The 25,250-nt window shown below is 36.3% G+C and overlaps 1 protein-coding gene across 8 annotated transcripts in view; it reads left to right on the top strand.

The window, feature by feature from the left end:
• SLC26A8 (solute carrier family 26 member 8) overlaps positions 1-25,250 on the top strand; it is a 227,765-nt gene that overhangs the window by 51,127 nt on the left and 151,388 nt on the right. For 6 of the 8 annotated variants that reach the window (XM_056818124.1, XM_056818123.1, XM_007483767.3 and 3 more), the window contains exons 3-6: positions 7,907-8,046; positions 15,017-15,118; positions 19,620-19,736; positions 20,985-21,166. In XM_056818124.1, coding sequence (XP_056674102.1) covers positions 7,907-8,046; positions 15,017-15,118; positions 19,620-19,736; positions 20,985-21,166 — 541 coding nt within the window. The remainder of the gene's footprint in view (positions 1-7,906; positions 8,047-15,016; positions 15,119-19,619; positions 19,737-20,984; positions 21,167-25,250) is intronic. The other 2 variants (XM_007483768.3, XM_007483769.2) reach the window with 2 other exon arrangements.

The raw sequence follows: 25,250 nt of genomic DNA, 5'->3' as shown, positions 1-25,250 counted from the left end.
AGTTCAAACTGATTTAGTTCATTAAATACCCATTTTTCCCTGGTATAATTATGCTCAGATTTGCCAGGTATATTATTCTTGATTATAAACTGTGAAGATTGGATTTAGCCATCTCCTGATTGTAACAATGAAGATACTTAGCTCTTCCTTTATTGGGAATCTATTTTTAGATTTTTTAATCCCCAAAAGGTGATAACTCAGTATTTTAAGTAGATCTACCCATTTTAACTACAAAAAAGTGTTAACTACAAAAGGTGAACTAACCAAGAAAGGTGTTAAGTAACTACAAAAGGTGAACTAACCAAAAAAGGAGTTAAGTAACCAAAAAAGGTATAATCTAACTAAAGAAGGTGTGAACTAAAGAGTGGGCAGTCCTGGAGAAAAGCACCTGCTGTGATTGGTAGACGTGAAATTTAGGGGAGGTGACACAAGAGAAAAAGATCTTTAAAAAGAGGATCAGAGGCAAGAAGAAGAGATATTCAATTTGAGATCTGAGTTGGGTGGAGGATCAGTCTCTTGATATATTCGATTTGATTCGAGGAGATCGAATAGCTCTCTGACTCAGAGGAGAGACTGGAGGACAGACACCCAGATTTTTTTCCATTTATACGGTCACTGTTGGTGAGTGAAAGGCTGACTTCATAACCTGCCTTTCTCTGAGGTTTACACCTCTGAGAAAAGATCCATCCTCTTACAACTCTTTTCCCTGATTAGGGCCTTAGTATTTCTAACTGGCTCAAAAGAAGTCGGAGTTTCCTCTCTTTCTCTCTTCTTTAATATCTTCCCTCTTTGTAAAAATAAACTACCATAAATTCCATTTACTTTAGTAATTCATTTTGGGATTTAGAATTAAATCCCTGGCAACCACCAATTTAAGCCACCTAATTGATATATTTCAGTCTCAACCACAAATAAATTTAACAAAACCAAGCTCCTTTGATATTCAAAATATTGTGTTTCATGCTTTCATCCTTTTGTTGAATGTTGAGGCTGCTAATTCCTGTGTTGTTCTGACTGTAGCTCCACAATGTTTAAATTGTTTTTCTTTTCTTATTGCTTGTAATATTTTCTCCTTAATATCAAGTGACAACATTTGTACAACCCAGTAGAATTGGTTGTCAGCTCTGGGAGGGGGGAGAAAAAAGGGGAGGGAAAGAAAATGAATCATGCAAACATGGAAAAATATTTTAAAAAATAAATAAGACAGTTCAAATGCCTATATATATATATATATATATATAATATATATATATATATATATATATATATATATTTATTCTCCTTAACCTAGTAGCTATGGAACTTAGCAGTGATGTTCCTGTGCATTTTTATTTTGGGGTCTCTGTAGTGGTATTTGATAGATTCTTTCAATTTCTATTTTGCTTTCTAATTCTATAACATCCTGCAAGTTTCCTTAATGACTTCTTGGAATATGGTGTATAAACTTTTTTTAAATCACAACTTTCTAGCAGTATAATAATTCTTATATTGTCTCTCTTTGATCTATTTTCCATGTCAATTGTTTTTGTAACAAGATGTTTCATATTTTCTTTTAATATTTCATTCTTTTGGATTTTGCTTTTTTTTTTTTTGGTTTCTTCTTGTCTTGGAAAGCTTCCCCTTTTCCAATTCTAATTCTTCTGTCTTAGAATTAATACTCTGTATTGGTTCTAAGGCATAAGAGTGGTAAGGGCTAGGGAATTGGGGGTTAAATGACTTGCACAGGGTCACACAGTTAGGAAGTGTCTGAGACCAGATTGGAACCTAGGACCTCCTGTCTCTAGACCTGGATTTCAACCCACTGAGCTACCTAGCTGTCCCTTCCAATTCTAATTCTTAATGAATTATTTTCTTCTCTGAATGTTTGGATCTCCCTTTCTATTTGAATGACCTTTCTTTAATACTTTTCTTCATTTTCTTGCATTGCTCTTATTTTTTTCTAGTTTTTCTTCAACCTCTCTTATTTGGTTTTTGATATCTTTCTAAATCTCTTCTAAAAACTCTTTTTGGGCTTATAACAATTTGGTATTTTTCTTTACTATTTTATAAGTAGGTATTTTAACTTTACTATTCTCTGAATTTGAACTCAGGTCTTCTCTATCCCTGTAATAGCTATCTATAGTTCAGTTCTTTTCTCTTTGGCTTATGTGGCATTTAAAAGAGTGGGAGCCTTAAACCATAAGAGTTAAAATAGTTGAAGATATAAATTGTGATAGATATAAGAGTGGGTGAGTAAAATTGTGACTACAGTGAATATGTTTTCACTACAATGTCTTAGTTTTAAATCAAATATAAGGTGGTCGCCAGGGAAATATTCCCAATTATGAATATACCCAAGTCAACTGGGTTTTATAGAGATTTTAATTAATAATACAATGAGGAATCAAAGAAAGAGAGAAAGAGTAAGAAAAGAATAAGTATGAAGGGCCTTAAGCCAACATGGACTAGACCTGAGTCTTAAGAGAGAGAGATCAGTCAGTCTTTTATCACTCACCACAAGATCTGTCCAAGCAAGGATTCTAGTGACAGAGTCTCCCCAGAGGGAGTTCCAGCCAGAGTCAGCCTCCCTTGAGAGACCTCCTTAGAGATTGTCCTTCAAGAGATTCTTCTCAAGAGACCCTCCTTAGAGCCTGTCTCTCAAGAGCTCCTTCTCAAGTGATCTCATAAGATCTTTTTCTCAAGAGATTCCTTTTTCTTATATAGGGGGTTTTCTCCTATGTCACCTCCCCTAAGTTCTTCCATCTACCAATCACAGTAGACATTTTTCAAAGGACAGCCCATTCTGAATTCACAGCTGAGTCGACTAATCCCTTTAGTAAGTTGAACCAGAAAAAAACTTCTGAATAAGTTTTCACCTCTTTGCTCCTGGCAAGTTTACAAGTTGCCTGACCTTTAATAGGTATTTAGCACCCTTTTGTATTACTTCTAAAAATAGGCATGGCTTAAAGAACTTTTTGCCTCATTATAAGTATGGGTTTAAGTACTTTCATTGTTTAGCAAGGAGTTTCCTCCCCTAAAGCAGTCTTAAGTACAGGTGGAGTAGAGGTCTTCCCATTTCTAATCCAAGTAGAGTTCTCACTGTCCAAATGGGGAATGTTCCCAGTAGGGAATTGTTCCAATGGAGAATTCCTCAATGGGGAAATTTTTAACATTCACAAGTCTGAGAAATTTCAAGATTCACACTTATTAATTCCCTCTCCCCAATCCCTACTCTCCCCTCACAAATTTTAGTAGCCAAACCAATATGTTTAACTTTTAGTTTTATTTTTGAGTTGAACTCTCTTTCCAGGGTGTGGGGTGTGATGCCTCAAGTTCCAGATTTTTTGTGTTTATAATTTCTTGGGCCCTACTTAGTTCTTCCAGTTTCCATAATCTAGGGCCAGGTATAATCCTTGCTTCCCTTAGCTCAAATCTTAATTTGTGATTGACCTCAGGCCTACCAACTAGACACAATCCTTGCCACCCTCCTTAGTTGTGCCATTGCAAGCAAATAGCTTGTGGCTCCCCCCTAAGATGGCAGCAAAAGACTTCACTCTCCTGTGGGTGACCATACCCATCAGGGTCCCAGCTGCCTAGCAACTATACTCACCTATATATGCTCCCTCTGCTCCTCCTCTCTTGAATCCACAACCTGGGATAGACCTGATGTCTGATCAATGCCCCAAGGCCTCTGAAACAATCCCTGTTCAGCAGTTAATTCCCATCTATGGATGAATAGGGACCTCTTGACTTGAGGCTGCAGTCAACATTATGCTTCTATGACTGATTGCTTTCTGACTCCAACAGTATCTGCCACTGGGATATAGACTCCCAGGTCAAGCAGACAAGGTGAGGCCATCTGTCCTGCCCCCAGGGCTTGCAGCTTGTTGATTCCTCAGTGTTTGTTCCCAGGTAGCCTCTCCATTCCAGGAACAGAGTCAACCCTTAACAATTTTTTAAAGTTAAAAGACAAAAAGCAGCCTGGAAAATGAGAAAACAATTACAACAAAAAGAAATCCAACATAAAAAGTTATTTTGTTGACAGGGAAGACCAAAACACAAACTCAGAAGACAACAAAGTCAATACTACTGCAGCCAAAGCCTCCAAGATAAATATGCATTGTCCTCAAGCCCAAAAAGCATTATTGGAGGAACTCAAAAAGGATTTGAGAAATCAAGTAAGAGCTGTCGAAGATAAGTTTGGAAAAGAAATAAATGATACATGAGAATCAAGAAAAAAGACTTGACAGCTTAGTAAAGATGACACAAAACATACTGAAGAAAATAATATCTTTAAAAAACCCAATAGGCCAATTGGTAAAAGAGGCACAAAAATCCACTGAGGAAAATAATTTTTAAAAAGAAGAATTGGCCAAATGAAAAATGTAGTATACAAGTTCAATGAGGAAAAGAACTTCATAAAAATTAGAATTGGCCAAAAGGAAAAGGAAGAATAAAAGCTCTCTGAAGAAAATAATCTCTTAAAATTTAGAATTGGGCATGTGGAAGCAAATGTCTCCATGAGACATTAAGAAAAAATTATTTAAATTAAAAAATTGAAGAAAATATGAAATATTTCATTGGAAAAATAACTGACCTCGAAAATAGATCCAGAGGAGATAATTTAAGAATTATCAGACTACTGAAAGTGTGAAGATTGGATTTGGCTCTCCCCTGTTTGTAACAATGAAGGTACTTAGCTCTTTCTTTATTGTGAAGATTAAATTGTAATCCCCTGTCTATTTTTAGATTCTAACCCCCAAAGTGTAAACCCAGTACTTAAAGTAGATCTACCCATTTTAATCACAAAAGAGATGATATTTTTATGCCAATTATCCCTGTACATTTTCCCCCCCCAAACACACACACCATAGTAAGGAACCTTATACACCTTAAAGGTGGAGAATTCATACTACGATTGTCTCATGGACACTGGAACTTCTAGGTCAATCTTGGTAACTAAACCAGTTGCAAAATGTGACTATTGGCTCTCAAAATGTGGTAGGTATATCAGGAACACCTTGAAAGGTCCCAAAACTCATGATAAAAAAAGAGTCTACATATCTTCTTTCAAGAACTTAAACTGTGAAGATATTTTAGCACCAGAGAGTAAAATGGAAATTGAAAGAGTCTACTGATCCCCTCCTGAAAGAGATCTCAACACTGAAACTCCCATAAATATTATAGCCAATTTCCTGAGCTCCCAAGACAAAGAGAAAATATTGCAAACAGCCAAAAAATAATTTAAATATCATGGAGCCCTAATCAGGATAACATACAATTTAACAGTTTTTACATATATTAAAGATTTAAAGGGCCTAGAAGATGATATTCCAGAGAGCCAAAGGAGCTAGGATCACAAGGAAGAATCACCTAGCCCACAAAACTGAGTATAATCATTCAGGAACAGTAAATGGGTATTCAGTGAAACATTCTTGATGAAAAGATTAGAGCTCAAGAGAGGCATAAAAAGGTAAACAGAAAAGAGAAATCAAAGGGATTCAATCAGTTTAACTGTTTACAACCCTACATGGAAAGATAAAACTTGTAACTATTAAGAACTTTATCTTTATTAGAACATTTTGAAGGAATGTACATAGACATAGGGCAAAGGTGTGGGTTGAATATGATGGGATGTTATCTAAATAAATAAAGAGTGAGAAGATGGAATGTAGGAGAAAGGAGAAGAGAGAAATAGAATTGGGTAGATTTTCTCATAGAAAAGAGGTATGAAAGAGCTTTTACAGTGGAGAGGATGGGAAAGTTGAGGAGATGAATGCTTGAACCTTATACACATTCAAATTGTTATGGAAATCCAACTTACTCTATAGGAAAGAAAGTAGGAGGAGAAGGGAAGTAGTGGTGTTGATAGAGGAAAGGGAAAATTGGAGGAGATGGAAGCAAAACATTTTTGATGATTGACAGAATGAGAGAATAGGATAACTGGGGAAAATAGGATGACAAGAAATAATCATAATGGTGAAAAAAATTTTACAAGTCTCTAATATAAGTTTCAGTTACCAAATACATAAATAAATGAGTCACATATATAAAACATAAGTCAATTGATTAATGTTCCAAAGATATGAAGAAGTTTTCAGACAAAGTAATTAAAGCTGTATATAGTTATGTGAAAAAAGTTGTACTTCACTAGTTTTCAAAACTCTTACCTTCTGTCTTAGAATCTATTCCAAGGTTCCAAAGCAGAATAGAATTAAGGGCTAAGCAATTGGGGTTAAGTGACATGCCCAGGGGGTCACACAGCTAGGAAGTATTTTAGGCCACAATCGAAGCCAACACCTCGTGGCTCTGTTCCTGGCTCTCTGTCCACTGAACCAACTAGCCACCCTTCTAAGTCACTATTAATTATATAAATTCAAATTAAAATAACTCTGAGGTATGACTCCACACTTATCAGATTGGCTAGTATGACAGAAAAGGAAAATGAGAAAATTTGGAGGGGATGTGGGAAAATTGAGACAGTAATGCATTGTTTTTGGATTGTATCATTCTAGAGAGCATTTTAGATGTATGTCCAAAGGGCGATAAAACAGTATATTCCCTTTGACTCCACAAAACCATTATTAGAAAGAATACCAGAAAAATAAAAACATAAGGAAAAGAACATATATGTACAAAAATATTTAAAACAGCTCTTTTTGTAGTGACAAAGAATTGGAAAGAGAAGAGATATTTATCAGTTGGGGAATGGCTCAGTAAGTTGTGGTATATGATTATACTGGAATATTATTATGGTATAAAAATGATGAGTAAGAGGATTTCAGATAAACCTGGAAAGACACAAATTGATACAGAGTGAAGTAAGCAGAATCAGGAATACATTGTATACAGTAACTGCCACATAAAATGATGAACAATTGTGAATAGTGAAGCTATTCTCAGCAATACAGTGATGTAAGACATTTCCAAAGGACCCATGATGAAAAATGCCAACTGCTCTCAGAGAAAGAATTGATAGAGTCTTGAATCCAAATCAAAACATACTATATTTCACTTTCTATCTTCCTTTTTTGTTTGTTTTCTTCCATAAAAGGATTAATATGGGAAAACATCTTACTTGATTGCACATTTAAAATCTAGATCAGATTGCTTACCCTTTAAGTGAGGAGGGAAGAAACGAAAGGAGGGAGAGAATTTGAGATTCAAATTTTTTAAAAACAAATGTTAAAAATTGTTTTTACATGTAATTGGGGAAAAAATAAAATATCAAACTAAAAAATAAAAAATGGAAAAGATTTTTTTGTTTATTTGTGCCATTATCTCTCCTTGATAGCACAAATAATGAAATATATTAACTATATTTGTGAATCCTTTTCTTGTCTACTTGTATATTACAAATTTCTTGAACTTAGAGACTATGATTTCTCCATATTCTGCAAATCTCTTTGTGTTCTAGGACAAAAACCAAAGCATTTATGACTTATAAATACCAGGTAAATTATAAAAGTGTAAAGCATAATTGTAAAGTACAAAATAAAATGTGAGTTGATTATTTAAAAAGTAAATTGTACTATCTCATCTGTCTTCCCAGGTGCCTAGACAGAAAAAAAAAAGTCTAGGCCACTCCATTGGACAGCTCTTCTCTTTACTCCTGAACATTATTACAGGGAAAGAGGGTAAAAGGACTGAGTGCTCCTCCATTCTGTCTCTGAAACACTCATATAGGTTTACAAGTTCCAGGTTCAAAGGCTCTCATTTAATCAAATTAATTATCTCCAATAGTATGTCTAACATCAAACAGAACACAGATCTGTTTTACATGCTTTTACATGGAACAGCGATGTCCAACTCTTGAATAGCTCATACAACTAACTGGTATAGGAAAGGAAGGATGTAGGAAGGGGGGAAAGGACTATAAGTTTTGGGTCTTGGAGGGTATGACTAAGACTACTTTGCTTCCTCATAGGTGCTCGTGGAAAAGGTTTAAAAATATCGCTTTTGGCATCTTTCCCATCCTAGAATGGATGTATGTATACCGATTCAAGGACTGGCTTCTAGGAGATTTGCTTGCTGGCTTAAATGTTGGCCTTGTACAGGTTCCCCAAGGTGAGGAGGTTGTAAAGAAGAGGGAGGGATCACTGCACATAGAACAGAGACAAAACTATGTATTCATGACTTCTTTCTGACATGAAGAGTCTGGGTAGCTTCAAGGGGGCCTTTGGCTCACTTCTTCTGCTGAGGTAGAACTTGGTCAGTATCTGTCATTGCTCTTATTTTTAGCACCATTTTCCTGCCAATCCCACAGTGCTTCAAACATAGAACAGCTCTTATTCACACATAAAAGGATATGTCTAAATCCATTGACCTGAGAACCTCTTTCCTCCCTGTGGAGGTCCAATTTCCTCTGTTCTAGAAGACCTGCATATGACTCAGCACAACCATAGGTAGTGAGTAGTCTACCAAAGAGAGGGATATTTGGGGTTTGGTCCTTTGTGTTCACAATCTGATATAATATTTCTTCTTTGTCACATTGCCTCTCCCACTGCTCTGCTTCCCTGCCATGGTATTCATTATTTCTAATATAGAGAAAGGATTCTTAGTCCTTTCTTCAGCCTTCTCTGATACTATGCTTTTTGCCAGTTTTCTAAGGCTATCGGGCCCTAGCCTCTGTTTATTGCCTTGCCCTCTTCTTCCCACATAGTCTTAGCAATGACATTCTCTCTATAGTCTTGAGTTTCAGCCATGCTTTCCTATATCAGGGGCTTTGCTCACCTCATTTCTTATCTTTGCCTCTGATAATTGAATAAAACCTAGAAGTCTATTAAGTTGTCCAGCAGAGAGGAGAACAGCAAAAAGGGTGGCCCATTTCCTGATAATGTCTGAAAGTTACACATTACATAGAATTCAAACAAAGGAATAAGGAAACAGTAGCAGTTTCTATGGAGCAGCATGGAGGCAGTTTCCATATAAAACACATGAGTTGCATGAGATGTATAGTGGGCAAAAACTCCTTTATGTGCCTTATTTATTTGTGTCTTATCAGCCAAATGAATTGTTGGAATGAGGCATTGTAAGGCAGTTCCCATCACTCTAGCTATTAGAATGACAGTTTGTCATTCAGAGCAGGGTTCTACAAAATACACCAGGGGCCCCACATCCCCAGGTGGCACGACAGGACCACAAGGAGGATGTGAGCAACCAGATAAATGCAGAAAGGTGGTTGGTAGCCATTCTCCCAAGGACTGGTCTCCAGTACAATCACACCAGTCCCTTCACCCATTTTTTCCTAACCTTGTCACCCACTGCTCCCTCTTGAAGCTGTGCAGACTTCCAGCTCTTCTGAAGCACAGATCCCTCAGGGCAGATGTAACCTAACTGTGACCCAGACATCTGTACCAATGGCTGCACAGGTCCCAGTAGGAAAACATACACAGGGTAAATATATCTTGCCTCCTAGGTAACCTTATGGTTGAAAAAGGTACCCCTCAGTTGGCTATGTGTTCTGGGGGAATGATCAGAGAATTTGAGCCCCTTTGCTGTTTTTGATGGGACAGAGAAAGTCACCTGGATGGGCAAGTATGATGAATTATAATCTACCTGGTAGATCTCTTTATACTGTTTTTCTCTCCAAACCCACTCATCTTCCAAATTTCCCTATTTTAGTCAAGAGTACTACCATCTTTTCAGTCACTTAAGTTGGACAACCTTAGTGTCATCCATGCTACTTTCTGTTATTTATCTTACATACTTAATCCTTCTCCTTACTTACATAGCTCCCATTCTAGTTTAGGCTCCCATGACTCTCTTCTGAACTATTAAAAAAAGGCTCCTAACTGATCTCCCTACCTTAAGTCTCTCCTCCCAGTCTTCCCTTCACACAGCTGCCAGAGTGGTTTTCCTCAAGTCTGACCATGTCATTTACATACTCAGTAATCTAATAGATCCTTATTGACTCTAACCTCAGATACTTTTCCTTTAGTTCATCCTTTAAACATCTATATTTTTGTATAAATTTTATAATATACATAATTATTATAATAGTAACACACATGTAATTTACCATTAAGTAAATACATAGAAGGTACATGCTCAAAAACATTTTAATCATGGAGGTACACAATCAAAAGAGTTTGGAGATGATTGATTATTTAAAGTCACCTGAGCACTTAGTTCAGTGATCACCACTGTGATGCAGGTGCTCCACAGTTACTGTATCTTTGATCAATGTTTTTCCGATAGTCTCTCCAGCCAATGTCCAAAACAAGAGGCCTTCTCTGCCTCAGAGAGAGGAATTTAATTTAAATATCCTATGTGTTCTTTGTGCTTCAGATCACTATGCAGAGCTGGGAAACATTCACAGTAACAGAGAGCAATTCTGATTTTAAGGTGGGTAGGATATCTAAGGCAGGTCCCCTAAAGCTCTTTAGTGAATGTTTTATGTTTTTCTTCATCAGGCACCTGCCACTCCCTTAACAGTTCTGGCCATGGTTCAGGATTTCCTCTTCAGGCCCCCTCAAGAAAAATAATTCTGTAGGAGATTTCCTTGGACTGCGCTGCTTACCTCAGGCCCTCCCCCATGGTCCAAGCCTATATCTTTGTTATAGGTCACAGACTACAGATGGATATTTCACATCTTAGCAGAACCTGCACAATGTCTATATTCAACCATTAGTTGATTAGTTAATCACTAATCAATCCACGCCAGGTATCCTGTTCTTAGAGAGCTTACATTTTCCAAGAAGAATTTTTGTTTTTCAAGTTCCCTCAAGGATGAGGGGAAGCAAAAGAACCAACTTTCTTCTACATGGGCCTCTTTCCAGGGAGAGGACCTGTAGTAAGGAGGGTGGCCTTTTGAAGACTCTACACATGTAACATAGCAGAGCCAGAGACACATTCTTATGATAACAATATTAAGAATTTGAATAGCTAGCATTCAAGAGCACTTTAAGGTCTGCAATGTGCCCTAGAAATGTTATTTCACTTGATCCTTATGACAAACCTGGGAGTTAGGTGTGCTGTTACTATACCCATCTTACAGATGGTGAGCCTGAGGCAGAGAAAGCTTAAATGACTTGTCAAGAGTCACACAACTAATAAGTGTCTGAGGCAGAATTTGAATTCGGGACTTCTTGACGGTAAGTCCAATGTTCAGTTGGTCAGAGAGTAGGGCACCAATGGAATCTGGGATCACAGAACTGATTAAGCATTAAGCAGTGGGACTAAAAAAAAAGTTAAGAAAAAGGGGCTGGTATAGAGATTTATCATAATTTGCTATACTTCCTAATTTGGAAAGAATCTGTCACCTTTTAATATAAGAAATAAGGAATCAGTAGAAAGAGTAGAGGAAAAGGACTTGGGTTCAAATCTCAGCTTTACTCTTATTACCTAAACAAGCAACTAAGTAGACCACAAAGATGAAAAGACAGTCTTATTTTAGATTCAGTTCCCTCTAAGGATCCTTTTAGCTTTAATTTTTTAAAAATAATTTACTTATTTAGTCAATTCCTTGGTTACAAGAATCATAGTCTTTCCCTCTCTTCCCTCCTGCGACCCTACCTGTAGCTGATGCACAATTCCACTGGGTATTACATGAGTCCTTGATCAAAACCTATTTCCATGTTGTTGATATTTGCACTAGAATGTTCATTTAGAGTCTACATCCCCAATCATATCCCCTCAACCCATGTATTCAAGCAGTTGTTTTTCTTCTGTGTTTCTACATCCACAGTTTTTCCTCTGAATGCTGACAGTGTTCTTTCTCATAGATCCCTCCAAGTTGTTCAGGATCACTGCATTGCCACTAATGGAGAAGTCCATTACATTCGATTGTACCACAGTATATCAGTCTCTGTGTACAATGTTCTCCTGGTTCTGCTCCTTTTGCTCTGCATCAATTCCTGGAGGTCATTCCAGTTCCCATGGAATTCCTCCAGTTCATTATTCCTTTGGGCACAATAGTATTCCATCACCAACATATACCACAATTTGTTTGGTCATTCCCCAATTGAAGGGCATTCCCTCACTTTCCAATTTTTTGCCACCACAAAGAGTGCAGCTATGAATATTCTTGTACAAGCCTTTTTCCTTATTATCTCTTTGGGGTACAAACCCAACAGTGCTGGATCAAAGGGCAGACAGTCTTTTAGCACTCTTTGGCCATAGTTCCAAATTGCCCTCCAGAATGGTTGGATCAATTCACAATTCCACCAGCAATGCATTAATGTCCTGACTTTGCCACATCCCTTCCAGCATTCATTACTTTCCATGCTGTCATGTTATTAGCTTTAATTATTTTATTCAGTACACAGAACTTAGCTTACGCATCAGATTCATAATTTGCCTTCAAACAACCTGATGAACAGACATATAGAAAGAGGAATTCAGGGAACAAAAATATGGATATAATATAATGGGGAACTAACTAGTTGTTCTCAGAGGTTTGAATTTCTAATATCTCCCTCAGATAAAATCAGTATTAAGAGTAATAGGTATGGAAAATCCATAGGATGTCATATTTTGTGATACTGGTGTTTTGTGTGTGTGTGTGTGTGTGTGTGTGTTTTTAAACACCAAGCAAAGGTCCTATACAATTAGATATGTTTTACCAAAGTCTTGGCACTTTCTCCTTATTCTTGTTTAAGATTAAAGTTTTACATTTGTATTGCATTCCTTTGACATACACCTTCATCTTCCTACTCTTTTTTATTTTTAAAACATTTTTAATTGCCACAATTCATTCATCTCTTTAATCTTTGCCTTCCCCCTCAAGCTCAAATATGTTATTTTGTAGTTAACTGAAACCACATAACTTGTTTCATTCCTCTCCCCCCACCCCATTGAAACAGTGCTTGGTTAATGTCCACTAAAAATTATATATTGATTAAAAGACTAAGGTCCTATAGTTATATAACTAGATATGTTTTACCAAAGTTTTGGCACTTTCTCCTTATCCTCATTTAAGATAAAAGCTTCACATTTGTATTGCATCCCTTTGATCTATCCATATACTTTTATCCTCCTACTCTTTTTTCTTTTAAATTTGTAATTGCCACAAATAATCCAAATCTGGTCCAAATTCTACTTTTGTTGGTTTTTCAAGTCAAAAGGTTCTCTGAGGTTAACCCTTTTCATGACTTTCTCAGGCACCTTGTTTTATTTTATTTTATTTTATTTTATTTTTTGGTTACAATACTCACTTTATTTCCCTTCCTCCCCTCCACCCACCCTTCCCGCAGCTGAGGCGCAATTCCATTGGGTATTACTTGTGTCCTTGATCAGAACCTATTTCCATGTTGTTTGCACTAGAATGTTCATTTAGAGTCTATAGGTACCTTGTTTTTAAAATGTCTATCTTTTTGTTTTTTAAATAGAATGTTTTACTTTTTTGGGAAGCTGATTTGGGGATGAAGTTTTCTACCTCTTATTTTTGGTATATTATGTTTCAGCTCTTGTCATTTCTTGGTTTGTGAAAAAAAAATCTTGTGAAATTCAGATTGATGTTTTTTCATAGGTGAAGTCTCTTGGCTGATTGTAAGAACATCTTGTCATTATAATCTTGGAACGTGACAGTGATATGTATAGGTGAGATGAATTTTGGATGAGCAAAAGAGATTGGACTAACAATTTTTAAAGGAAAATACAATTGGAAGAAGAATGTCTATTGCATTCTTAGTATGACATACATATGGATGCAGTTCATTGAGTATTCTTAGTACATTGAACTTGGAATGGACCACCAGTACATAATGAATAGGTTCAAGAATTGAGTAGGAAGAAGAGGGTAGAATAAATTACACATGGGAAATAATGTAGTATTTTTAGTAAACCCAAAATGCTTCTCAACATTGGTGATTTTAATATCAACATTCTTCTGAAAGATGCTATATAATTGCATACAATCTCTGATGGTTCAAATTCATAGGTAAACCATAGTATGATATAGAAGTACAGTACATGGCTGTTGTGAGAAAGCTATAGCATATTACGGATTATAACTTTTTCACAAGAAATCATTTTGAAAATCTAAGGTTAGAAAAGGATATTATCTGGTCATTTAGAAAAATAGAAGTGAGCAAATTACAGATGTCCATGGAATTATTGTATTGGTGCTCATGAAATACTAAAAGACCTAAAGGAAGCCTCTTATCATGTTTCATGGATTCTCTATGAAGGAATGCTGAAAGGACATAGACAAAAATAATATAGAATGAGAAGGCATGAATAAGTTGCAGTCTGCACAACTGGTTGTAATATCTACATTGAGATCATAGACATATTGAGTGTGGGAGTATTCATTTAATTCATTTTTCCCATTATCTTAGAATTCTTTGTGTTTCTTTTAAAAATTATTTTAGTGATTTAAGATTTTTCTTTTTAGCTTTTCTGATAGTTTGCTCCTTTTGTGGAACATTTCTACTACTACTTTCGGGAAGGTATCGAGGAGGCCAGCATCTTTGTGACTTGTCACTGCCATCATTCTGTTGACTTTAGGAATTGGTCAAGAGGTCAGATTGTAGATAGACTCTGTTCTTCAGAACTCAGGGTACTCATGAAGTGCTGGTTCTGACAAAGAACAAACTGGATTTCCTAAATTAGACTAGGCCAAAATTTTTTATATAATCCTATGGTAATAGAGTTATGTGCCTATTTGATGTCTGCTGACCACATGTAACTTACGCTGTGTATCACTGTAGGTAATCCTACCCAGATTCTGTCAGTTGCAGAGTGCCACTATAATGAGAAATTACTGTGATACTGAAGAAAGAGGGACCCATGACAGTTTGGTAGTAAAGAGATTTTATTGGGGAGCTTACACAAGGCCACTTTTCCTGGGTGGCAGCAGAATACATTACTATATCATTATTAGTCCAGGCTAGATGTTATATAAAAAGAGGACAAAGAAGACACAATGCCAGGGATGACACAGGGTTATGTTCAAGTTTCCTTGTGGAATAGAGTTGCTTTTTTTTTGTTTGTTTGTTTACGTTAATCATGATACTTAAGGTCATGTTCTCATACTCTTGTTCCCACCATATATTCCACTCCTTGTGACCTATTCATACATCCTTTCCAATAGTATCTTCGACAGGTTGCCATGAGTTAATAACAAGTGGTTCTATTGTGGAGGGAACAAAGAATCTCAACAATGTTCATTGGAGGCACAATTCACAGCAACAATGTAAGCACAAGTAGGAAAACAATGTGTCCAATAAGAGAATTATCACACTGTTAAAATTTTCTTCGGCTCTACCCCAAGGGAGGTGAAGAAAGAATCAGTGGCATTTGGTAATTAGTGGGACAACTGAATTTCTGAACTTAACTCATCATAAGCTGGCTGAGTTTTCTGAACTAAGTTTGGAGATAAAGAAACACAGCTTGGGCAATTTTACAACACATTAAGGGTGATACAGAATAACATCAATGGCAAAATGGAATCAAGATCATTTGGTTTTCTGAGTTTCTCCCTTTTTATCAATTGGAGACTTGTCACAATTTCCCCTGACTGCTCAATTAAGGGCAACAAGATTGATTAATCATAGTAGAAGAATATTTAAAATTATGAACTCTTATTTTAATATCAAGATACTTAGAGAACTCAATATATAGACAGGGAAACAGAAAGCTGAAGAAATACAATGATGACCATCAGCATTAACTAGTGTTAAGTGTCCTTGTATTTTAGTAACCCACTCCAATTATCTATTTAATCAACACACTTGAATCTTGGATCTCACATATTCTGTGTAGTTGTCTAGTCTCTGGAAATATTTTCTCTTGAACATTTGGAATGAGTCTTATTCTCAGGGAAACTCTAAAGTAGTCTTTTCTTGAGTATATTTGCTTCCTTGATTCCAAACTACTTGCAGAGATCCTTAGAAGTTTCTCTTAAAATATACAAAATAGATCTCAATAGAAATTGGCACAGCCTCTCAAATTTTATTTCTTCAGCTACTGGTTTAGATGGGAGGCTCAGTGGTTTGAGAGTCAGGTCTAGAGAGGGGAGGTCCTGGATTCAAATTTAACCTCAGACACTTCCTAGATGTCTGACCCTAGGCAAGTCACTCAATCCCAATTGTCTATCCCTTACTGCTGTACTGTCTTGGAACCAATACTTAGTATTGATTCTAAGACTGAAGGTAAGCATTTAAAAGAATAGAGTTTTAAGAAGAATATCAACCCATAATTCCCTGGAAACCTCAGAAAATTTAACTTTTTACCTATCCCATTAGAATAATTTATATTTGATATCTGATTTTCTGATCTTGTTGTTTCTTTAAAATTTCCTACTCAATTCAAATTCCCTTAGGAAAATTAGATCTGATTAAAGATCTAATCCAAAAATGAAAACATGGGTCATAACATTTTGTGAGTAGATGCTTTCTCTCCTTAGGTTCAGTAGTTGCACGAATGAATTTACTTAAAAGATACTGGCTTTATTCTAGTTGCAACAAAAATCCTGAGATGTGATTGTGATATATAGATACACTAGTTAATTCCTAATTATAATTAACTAGTGTATCTATATATATATAATATATATCTATAATAACTAATTAAGAGGGAACAGTGTATAACAAATGAGTTGTTTATAATAAGATATATTCAGTTAGTTATATTCAAATGGAATAGATATTGTACAAATATTATTCTCCATTAAGATATGTGATTATACTGAAATTTTATCTCTTAAAAGAAAGCAGAAAATAGTTCTGACTTTAAGTTGTTATTAATAGATTCATATCTTTGTTTCACAAGCTTTTTTATCTTTGTCCAATTATTCCCACATCATTCTGAAACAATGAGGTACTTCAGGAACTTGATCTTATATACAACTAAGTAATTATTAGCAGGCAGATGACAAGCCCAAGAGTGGTAAGGGCTAGGCAATGGGGGTCAAGTGACTTGCCCAAGATCACACAGCTAGGAAGTATCTGAGGCCAGATTTGAACCTAGGACCTCCCGTCTCTAAGCCTGGCTCTTAATCCACTGAACTACCCAGCTGCCTTCTGGGAAAATATTTTTTAAAAATAAAATAAAAATTTTAAATAAAAAAGAGGAATTTCACAACCTTAGCAAGCTCTTTTCTAGGGATGATAAGATATGACCTTTCCTAAACAAATAATCTGAAGTTATTCACATAAATTTACAAACAAGGAAGTTTTATAAAGTCCTTTCTTGTACCTTTTCCCACACAATAATTACATTTTTTCTTTTTTTTTTTACTCATAATTTTTTCAGTCCTTACTGAGCCTCATTCATGATTATGAACCTATCCAGAATGACTTTCCCCAAGCTATTATAGTTTGCCAATCTGAGAGTTCTCAGGAGGGCTAGGCTTGTTCTTCCTGCTCCCTTAAAGAAACTTCTGTTTTGTAAGGAAGAAGTAAAACAGTTCTTAAAATCAAAATTGAACATAATCTATTACAAAAATGGGTGGGAGTCTCATATAACTTACTGCCTCCCCCAGACTATATAATCAATTGAGATGATCTTCTCTAACTATAAAACATTCTGTCATTTTGGGGAGTGAGAAATGCTCTTAGTTCCCTGAAAAACAAATTCTAAAGCATGTTAACCAAAATTTCATTAAATATTTCAACATTTATGAAAAAAAAATATTGAAACCACAACTTAGGGACTTACAGTAGAGAATTTATATTTTAGTCCCAAACTCAGTTTCTACTTAGTTTATGATATAAAAACATGTAATCTGAAGGGAAAAGATTCCTTTACTTCTTATCTCTCCCTCTACACTCTCTCTAAACCTTTATATAGTTCAGGAATATAAAGGGAAAGGAAGAATCTTTTTTGGAAGCTTATAAAGCTTCCCAGAGGAGTTCACAGTCCTTTTCCTAGGAAAAGTTAGTTAATAAGACACAGACAGAGATTTTTTAGCAAAGACTTTTTTCTTTTCCGCTCTTCGCACACAGGGTCTCTGAGAGACATACAAACAAGACCACAGAAAAACATAGTCTGACAACCAAAAGATAGTAGCCCCAGTATTTCCTTCCTAGAGAGGTTTTTTGAATATTTACTCTTCCTTGCCTGATAATAAGCAAAATTCTCAAGCATTTTGCTGTTCTGAGTTTGGTCCTTGCTAGATGTCTCCAAAGGCCAATGTGTTAGCCACATAGAGACACAAATAAACACAGCCTAAAAAATTATTTACCTTATCTTCTGACATAATCTGGAGTTTCTCTTTTTTCTTTTTTTGTTTTTTTTTTGGAGTTTCTCTTTAAAGAAAGAAAATCTTTTCCTATAAATAACCAAATGAATCTCCTTAGAGAATGAAAATTCTCCAAAGCTTTGAACACACACACAAAAAATTAAATAAAAAAGTTTCTACAAAGAAGTACCTGAAGGGATTTTTTGAGTAATTCATCACATTTAACATAAATAGCACTCCAAATAGACATGAAGACAGGCAAAAAGCAGCAGTTTTTCCCAATGCAAGATGTCTGTGTTAAACTCAGTTAACCATGAAACTTTTCTTTTAAATTTAGCTTTAAAGCCCTTCAAAACTGAAGCAGTTTTGTTTCTTGCATATTTTGATCTGACGCATACTTTATCATTCATATCCCAAATTATCTTCACATCACTGAGTTTTTCTTTCTCTGCCTTTCTCCTGCGTGCCTGTGATGTGACAACAGTCAGAAGAGAGACAGAGAAAACTCCTTTTTACTATACAGTCCTCTCTTCACAAACAAACAAAACCATATATCTAGTCACTCCTCCACTTCTGACTTTTACCTGGAGAATATCCTGTACTTTGTCCTATTATAAAGGGAAATTTCCATTTCAATGTCTCTCTTAATAGCACTGAAAGTCTCATGTTTGCTTAGGTTAGGTTTTGTGCTTTAAGCAGCTTTTGCTTGTTGCAAACCTGTCAAAACATAAGCCAATCAGTTTTCAAGTGTCTAGGTATTCATGCTAGGCATCTTGCATGCTGGTCACCCCTCCCCTAGGTATTTGGGTGACTAACTCAAGACTGCCTTTAGAAGAGGTCCCTCTTCCCAGGTATTTTTCTTTGATATCCTGCCAATTATGGCAATTGTACCACCACAGGCAATCCTACCCAGATTCTGCCAATTGTAGGGTGACACACTATTCTGAGAAAAGGTTTTACCATAACAAGATGTTTCTGTGATCCTGAAGAAAGCCCATGCCAGCTTGGTAGTAAGCAGGTTTTGTTGGGAGGTAGGGATGGCTTACTCACAACGTTAGTCATCCTGGCCAGGCCAGATATTATATAGAATCAGAACAAAGAAGGCATGGTGCCAAGGATGGCCTCGTTCTCCCATAGGATAGAACTGACTTAAGTCTTGGATTTTACGAAAATTATATACAATACCCAAGGTTATGTTCCCACACTGATGCTCCCACTGTACACACTGAGATAGCACTTTTTAGGAAAGAGTATTCCAAAGTATGGATTCATATCAAGTATAAAAGAATGTGCCAGGGTGATAGAAGGGGCTGGCAACCAAGGGGTTAATAAAAATGACAATTGTTTAAATGGTTTTAGGTTTCATGGAGGATATGTACTCACAAACACACAGTTACTAGGCTTTACACATGCGTCATTGTCATTTGGAATATTGTACATAGTTTCACATAAAGCTACTTTTAAAATACCAGCTACATTTTGTCACTTAAACTATTGCATTTGTACCTTTCAGGTTTGATACTTGCTGTGCTAATAAGGATGCTGATCCCACCCCTCAATATTTCCTATGCTTCTTTTTGTTGCTCATTGATCTATATCATTTTTGGAACATCTCATCATATGTCTATAGGTGAGCTTAGTGACAGAAGAAAAGGAACTTTATGACATTACTGACCCAGTCAGGTACATATAGCTAAAGAAGCCTTTAGAAGAACTTCTTCCTTAAAAATAGAATGACTAGAGGGCATCTGGGTGGCTCAGTGGATTGAGAGTCAAGCCTAGAGACAGGAGGTCCTAGGTTAAAATCTGGCCTCAGACACTTCCTAGCTGTATGACCCTGGGCAAGTCACTTAACCCCCATTGCTTAGCCCTTACCACTTTTATGCCTTAGAACCAATACACAATACACAATATTGGTTATAAGATGGAAGGTAAAGATTTTTTAAAGATGGAATGACTGAAAAAGGAACATCATGTAACCACAAAGGGGGGCGGGAGCGGGAAGCAAAAAGAAGTCCATTTCTTGTATAGACTAAATGTGCATATTTACTTCTGCTATAAAATTTTTACTCCAGTTTCTTAATATACAACTTTAGAGGAAAGTTTTAAATTTGCTCAGTTGTTTCACCTGGACTATATGGCTAAAAGAATTGTTGGTTTTTTTTTTTAATGGGGGAGGAGAGGAAGTAGAATCTGATTTGCCCTCATGAAACACATAAATTATCAGCCATGTGAACAGATATTTTCAATTATTAATTTAATCTTACTCGTTTATATTAGCCAGTAAGTCACAAGGCTAATGTGATTTGCTTTGTGTTCAGATCTTTTCCCTTCCCCTTTTAATCTCATCTTCTTAAAGAAGATGAATGATATTCTCTCTCTGCCTCTCTGTCTCTGTCTCTGTCTTTGTGTCTGTCCCTGTCTCTGTGTGTATATATATGTCTCTGTCTTTCTCTTTCCCTCCCTTCCTCTCTACTTCTTCTCCCTCCTTTTCTCACTCTCCTCTCCCTCGTTCCTTCTCCCTCTTTCTTTCCCTCTCTCCATTTCCCTCCCTCCTTCTCTCTGTGTGTCTCTCTGTGTCTCTGTGTCTGTCTGTCTGTCGTCTACACACATATGCACCATTGGGTTTATTGTGTCACTAGAATATGACTCCTGGTAGATAGCTGTAGTACATGGGAAAACAACACTTTTTCCTCACCTTTTCTATTTCTTACTCCCAATCATGGAATTAAAACTTGTCTACTAACCAAAAGAGCTTTGCCAGGTTATAGGCATGGGTTATTTATTCTACCTATTTTTAGTACTTCTTAGTTTGCCTGTGTCTACAGAGAATGGAGCAAATTCACCTTCTAGCCTAACCATTCTGTTTATCTCACAGGAAACTTCTTCCTTGTGAGTGCATTGACAGTGAATGTCCTAAAAAGAATACTGTTCAATTCTGGCCACCTCCTGATGGGAACCTTTGTCAGGGGTGACTTTGAAGATCCAGCCTACTCTGTGGATTATGAGAGGGCCCTTGCTATCATGCAAGCTGTAACCTTTCTGACTGGGCTTATCCAGGTATTTATGTTCTGTGTTCCCTAGACCTCCTCAAGGAGAATCTAAGAAATTAAGACCATCCTTTCCCTATAGTTACTCCTTTTATATAGTGTGCAATGTTTTCTGAAATTCTAGTGATTTTTTTTTTCCTGAAGAGACTTAAGATTTCTGGGCTCTCTGAGTTCTATGGATAAGTTGTTTCCAATTCAGCAAACATTATTGAAGTAACCTCCTATGTGTGGATCACTCTGCTAAGAATTAGAGGACGATACAAAGTTGAGATAAGATATGATTCCTTGACTCCCTGGAGCACATTTGGAGAGGAGCAATGGCATACACAAACATAATCACAGTATATGTTATGTGCCATATGAGGTCTTGTGGAAACAGTGATTATTGAAGATTTCATGAAGGAGGTAGTATTTAAGATGAGCCTTAAAGGTTGCGTTGAATGTAGAGAAGGACATTCCAAGCATAAGGAATTGTATAAACATGGGCATATAATGCAGAGTAGGATATTTGTGAAGGTCAGTCAGTATCATATTTTGGCCGGAATATAGGGCAAGTGGAAGGACACAGATGAACTAAAATTGGAAATGTAGATATTGTCATTTATGAAGAGATTCTAGTAGGAAGTTAAGGAGTTTGTATTTTAGTAGTCAGTTGGAAGCCATTTCAAGATTTTGAGTAGCAGAGTTATGTGACTAGCTCTACACAGTGAAAATTATTCTGGCAGGATAGATTGGGGGAGCATGAATGAAAAAAAGTCGATTGAATTGGTTGTAGGACAATTGTCCAAACAAGGATAAATAAGCATAAGGAAGAATAACATCCTCCATAGATTATCCTTCTTCTATGCTAATTTAGGATGATCTGTATAGATGTCTCATCCCAATCCCACCCCTTTTCAGTCTTTTATAGTCAACGAGGGGAACACATAAACATTAGAAAAGAGAACCAGGAAGATCTATTCATTATTCAATCCTTGGTAAAGATACTTTGCTTTACCTCACAGTAATTAAGAGGAGCAATACTTAATTTGAATGGGAAGGTCCATTATATTTTTATTGTTGTTGTTCAGTCCTTTAAGTCAATCATGTCTGATGCTTCTGTTTGCCATCTCTTTTTCTGACTCATTTTACAGATAAGGAAACTGAGGCAAATAGGGTTAAGTGACTTATCCAGGGTTATACAACTAACAAGTGTATGAGACTGCATTTGAACTCAGTTTTTCCAGATTCCAGCCCCAGCAATGTATGTACTATGCCATCTAGTTGTCTATGGCTAGGTCTTTTGAAGTTTAGAGAGTTGTTTTTTTTTCCCTCTCTGTTGTGACAAATCCTTATTTGAAAGACATTAACACCAGTTTTCAAGCTGAAGCTGAGATGGTAGAGAAAAGGCAGAGGTTCACTTGAGCTCCCCCAAATTAGCCATCAAGCAACTTTAAAACATGTCTCAAAATGGTGTGGCAGAACCCACAAAAGGACAAGGTGAAACAATTTTCCTGTGCAAGATAACTTAAGATCAGGAGGAAAGGTCTGTCACATGAGGGTAGAAGTGAAGTACAGTTATCAGGATAAGCCTCACCTCTGTAAGCCAGAAGCCAGCATAGGCCTTGGGGACAACTGGATCCACAGCAGCATCTTCCAGAGCTCTCAACCCAGAGATACTAAGGTGATCTGAGATGATTCAAAGGAGATTACAGGGGTCCTTTTGTTGGTGCTGGGTGCAAGACTGTTGCATTGCCCATACACACATCCAGGTTGCTGTGCTGGCTCTCCGTCATAGTGTGAGGAGGAACACTAGCACATTAGCTCTTATGGCAGGGGAGCAGGGAAGCTGGTCACAGTTCCAGGGAAGAAAAGAGTACTTGTGGTCCCTCACAGACAAGCAAAGGCCAGGAGACTAGTAAACATACCTCTCTTTAGATCATACCATCTTGGAAGAACTAAAAACTTTCAGACCTCCTGAACTTCCTCTGAAATAGCTACACAAAAAATCTGAAGTTTAAGACAGTGCCCCCTACAATCAGGACCAGAGCCCATCTTTAACCATTTTTAAATGCTAAACATCAAGAAACAGACTGGGAAAAGGAGCAAACAACAATAAAAAGAAACTGATCATAGAAAATTATTTTGATGACAGGGAAAATCAAAATACAAACTGAGGGAGCAGCTGGGTAGCTCAGTGAATTGATAGTCAGGCCTAGAGATGGGAGGTCCTAGGTTCAAATCTGGCCTCAGACACTTCCCAACTGGGCAAGTCACTTAACCCCCATTGCCTAGCCCTTACCACTCTTGGAACCAATACATATTATTAATTCCAAGACAGAAGGTAAGGGTTTAAAAAAAATGCAAACTGAGAAGAAGAAAACAAAGTCAAACTATATCCAGTACCTCAAGGAAAAATGTGAATTGGTCTTAGACCTAAAAAGAGTTCCTAAAGAACCCAAAAAGGATTTAAAAAATCAAATAAGAGAGGTAGAAGAAAATATTGAGGAAAAGTTAGAATGATGCAAGAAAATTATGAAAAGAGTCAACAAATTGGTAAAGGGATCTCAAAAAACCATTAAGAAAATAATATCTTAAAAAACAGAATAGGCTAAATAGTAAAAGAAGTACACAAATTGACCAAGGAGAAGAATTCTTTAAAAAGAAGACTTGGCTAGGTGGGAAAGGAAACATAAAAGCTCACTAAAGAAAATAATAAAAATTAGAATTGGGAAAGTGGAAGCTAATGACTCCTTGGAACATCAAGAAATAATCAAACAAAATCAAAAGAATGAAGAAATAGAAGAAATCTGAAATACCTTATTGGAAAAATAGCTGACCCTGGAAAATAGACCAAGTAGAGATAATTAATGGAGTTTTTTCTTTTGCTCAAAATTTTTATTTTTTATTTTATTTATTATAAATTACATTTAATAACAAATTTCCACATAAGTTTTCTGAAGTTATATGATCCAAAATGTCTCCTTTCTCCCCCCCCCCCAATCTCATCTACCCAGAGTTGGCAAGCAATTCAATCTGGGTTATACATGTATTAACATTCAAAACATTTCCCTGCTATTCATTTTTGTAAGTAAATTATCTTATAAGACCAAAACCCCCAAACATATACCAAATAAACAAATGTTTTCATCTGCATTCCTGCTCCAACAGTTCTTTATCTGGAGGTGGATAGCATTCTTTTTCATAAGTCCCTAAGAATTGTTCTACATCATTGTATTGCTGAAAGTAGCTAAGTCTATCACATTTTTATCTTTCTATAATATTGCTGTTATTGTGTACAATTTTTTCCTAGTTCTGCTTATTCCACCCTGCATCATTTCATGTAAGTCTTTCCAGCTCTTTCTGAAATTATCCTGTTCATCATTTCTTATAATACAATGGAATTCCATCACCATCATATACCACAATTTGTTCATACATTCCCCAATTGAAGTATATCCCTTTAGTTTCTAATTCTTTACCACCATAAAAAGAGCAGCTATAAATATTTTTGAACAATCAGGTCCGTCTGCATTTTTTAAAATCTCTTTGGGATATAGACCTGGTAGTGGATCAAAGGGTATACATTGTTTTATAACCCTTTGGACATAATTCCAAATTGTCTTCCAGAATGTTTGGACCAAGTCACAATTCCATCAGCAATGTAATAGTTGTCACATCCCCTCCAACATTTATCATTTTCTTTTACTTAAGAATTATTGAGCTACCCATTTTTAAAAGAAATTATAGAGGAAAACTGACCTGATACTCATGAAGAAAGTAATAAAATAGAAATTGAAAGACTCTACCCATCACCTCCTAAAAGAGATCTTAAAATGAAAACTCCAAGGAGTGGTGTAGCCAAATTACAGAGCACTCAGGTCAAGAAGAAAATAACATAAACATCTAAAAAGAAACAATTATGGAGCTACCACCAGAATAGCATAAAGTTTATCAACTTCTACATTAAAGGATTACAGGGCATATTATATATATGGACAGAGGTGCTAAGATTACAACCAAGAATTATCATCATATGCCCCCTTCAGAGGAAAAATGGATACTCAATGAAACAGAGAGCTTGCAAGCATTTCTGATAAAAAGTCCAGAGCTTA

This window comes from Monodelphis domestica, chromosome 2 (genome assembly GCF_027887165.1).
Source record: "Monodelphis domestica isolate mMonDom1 chromosome 2, mMonDom1.pri, whole genome shotgun sequence".
Lineage (NCBI taxonomy): Eukaryota > Metazoa > Chordata > Mammalia > Didelphimorphia > Didelphidae > Monodelphis > Monodelphis domestica.
The sequence above is the reverse complement of the archived record's forward strand: the minus strand, read 5'-3'. Positions and strand labels throughout refer to the sequence as shown.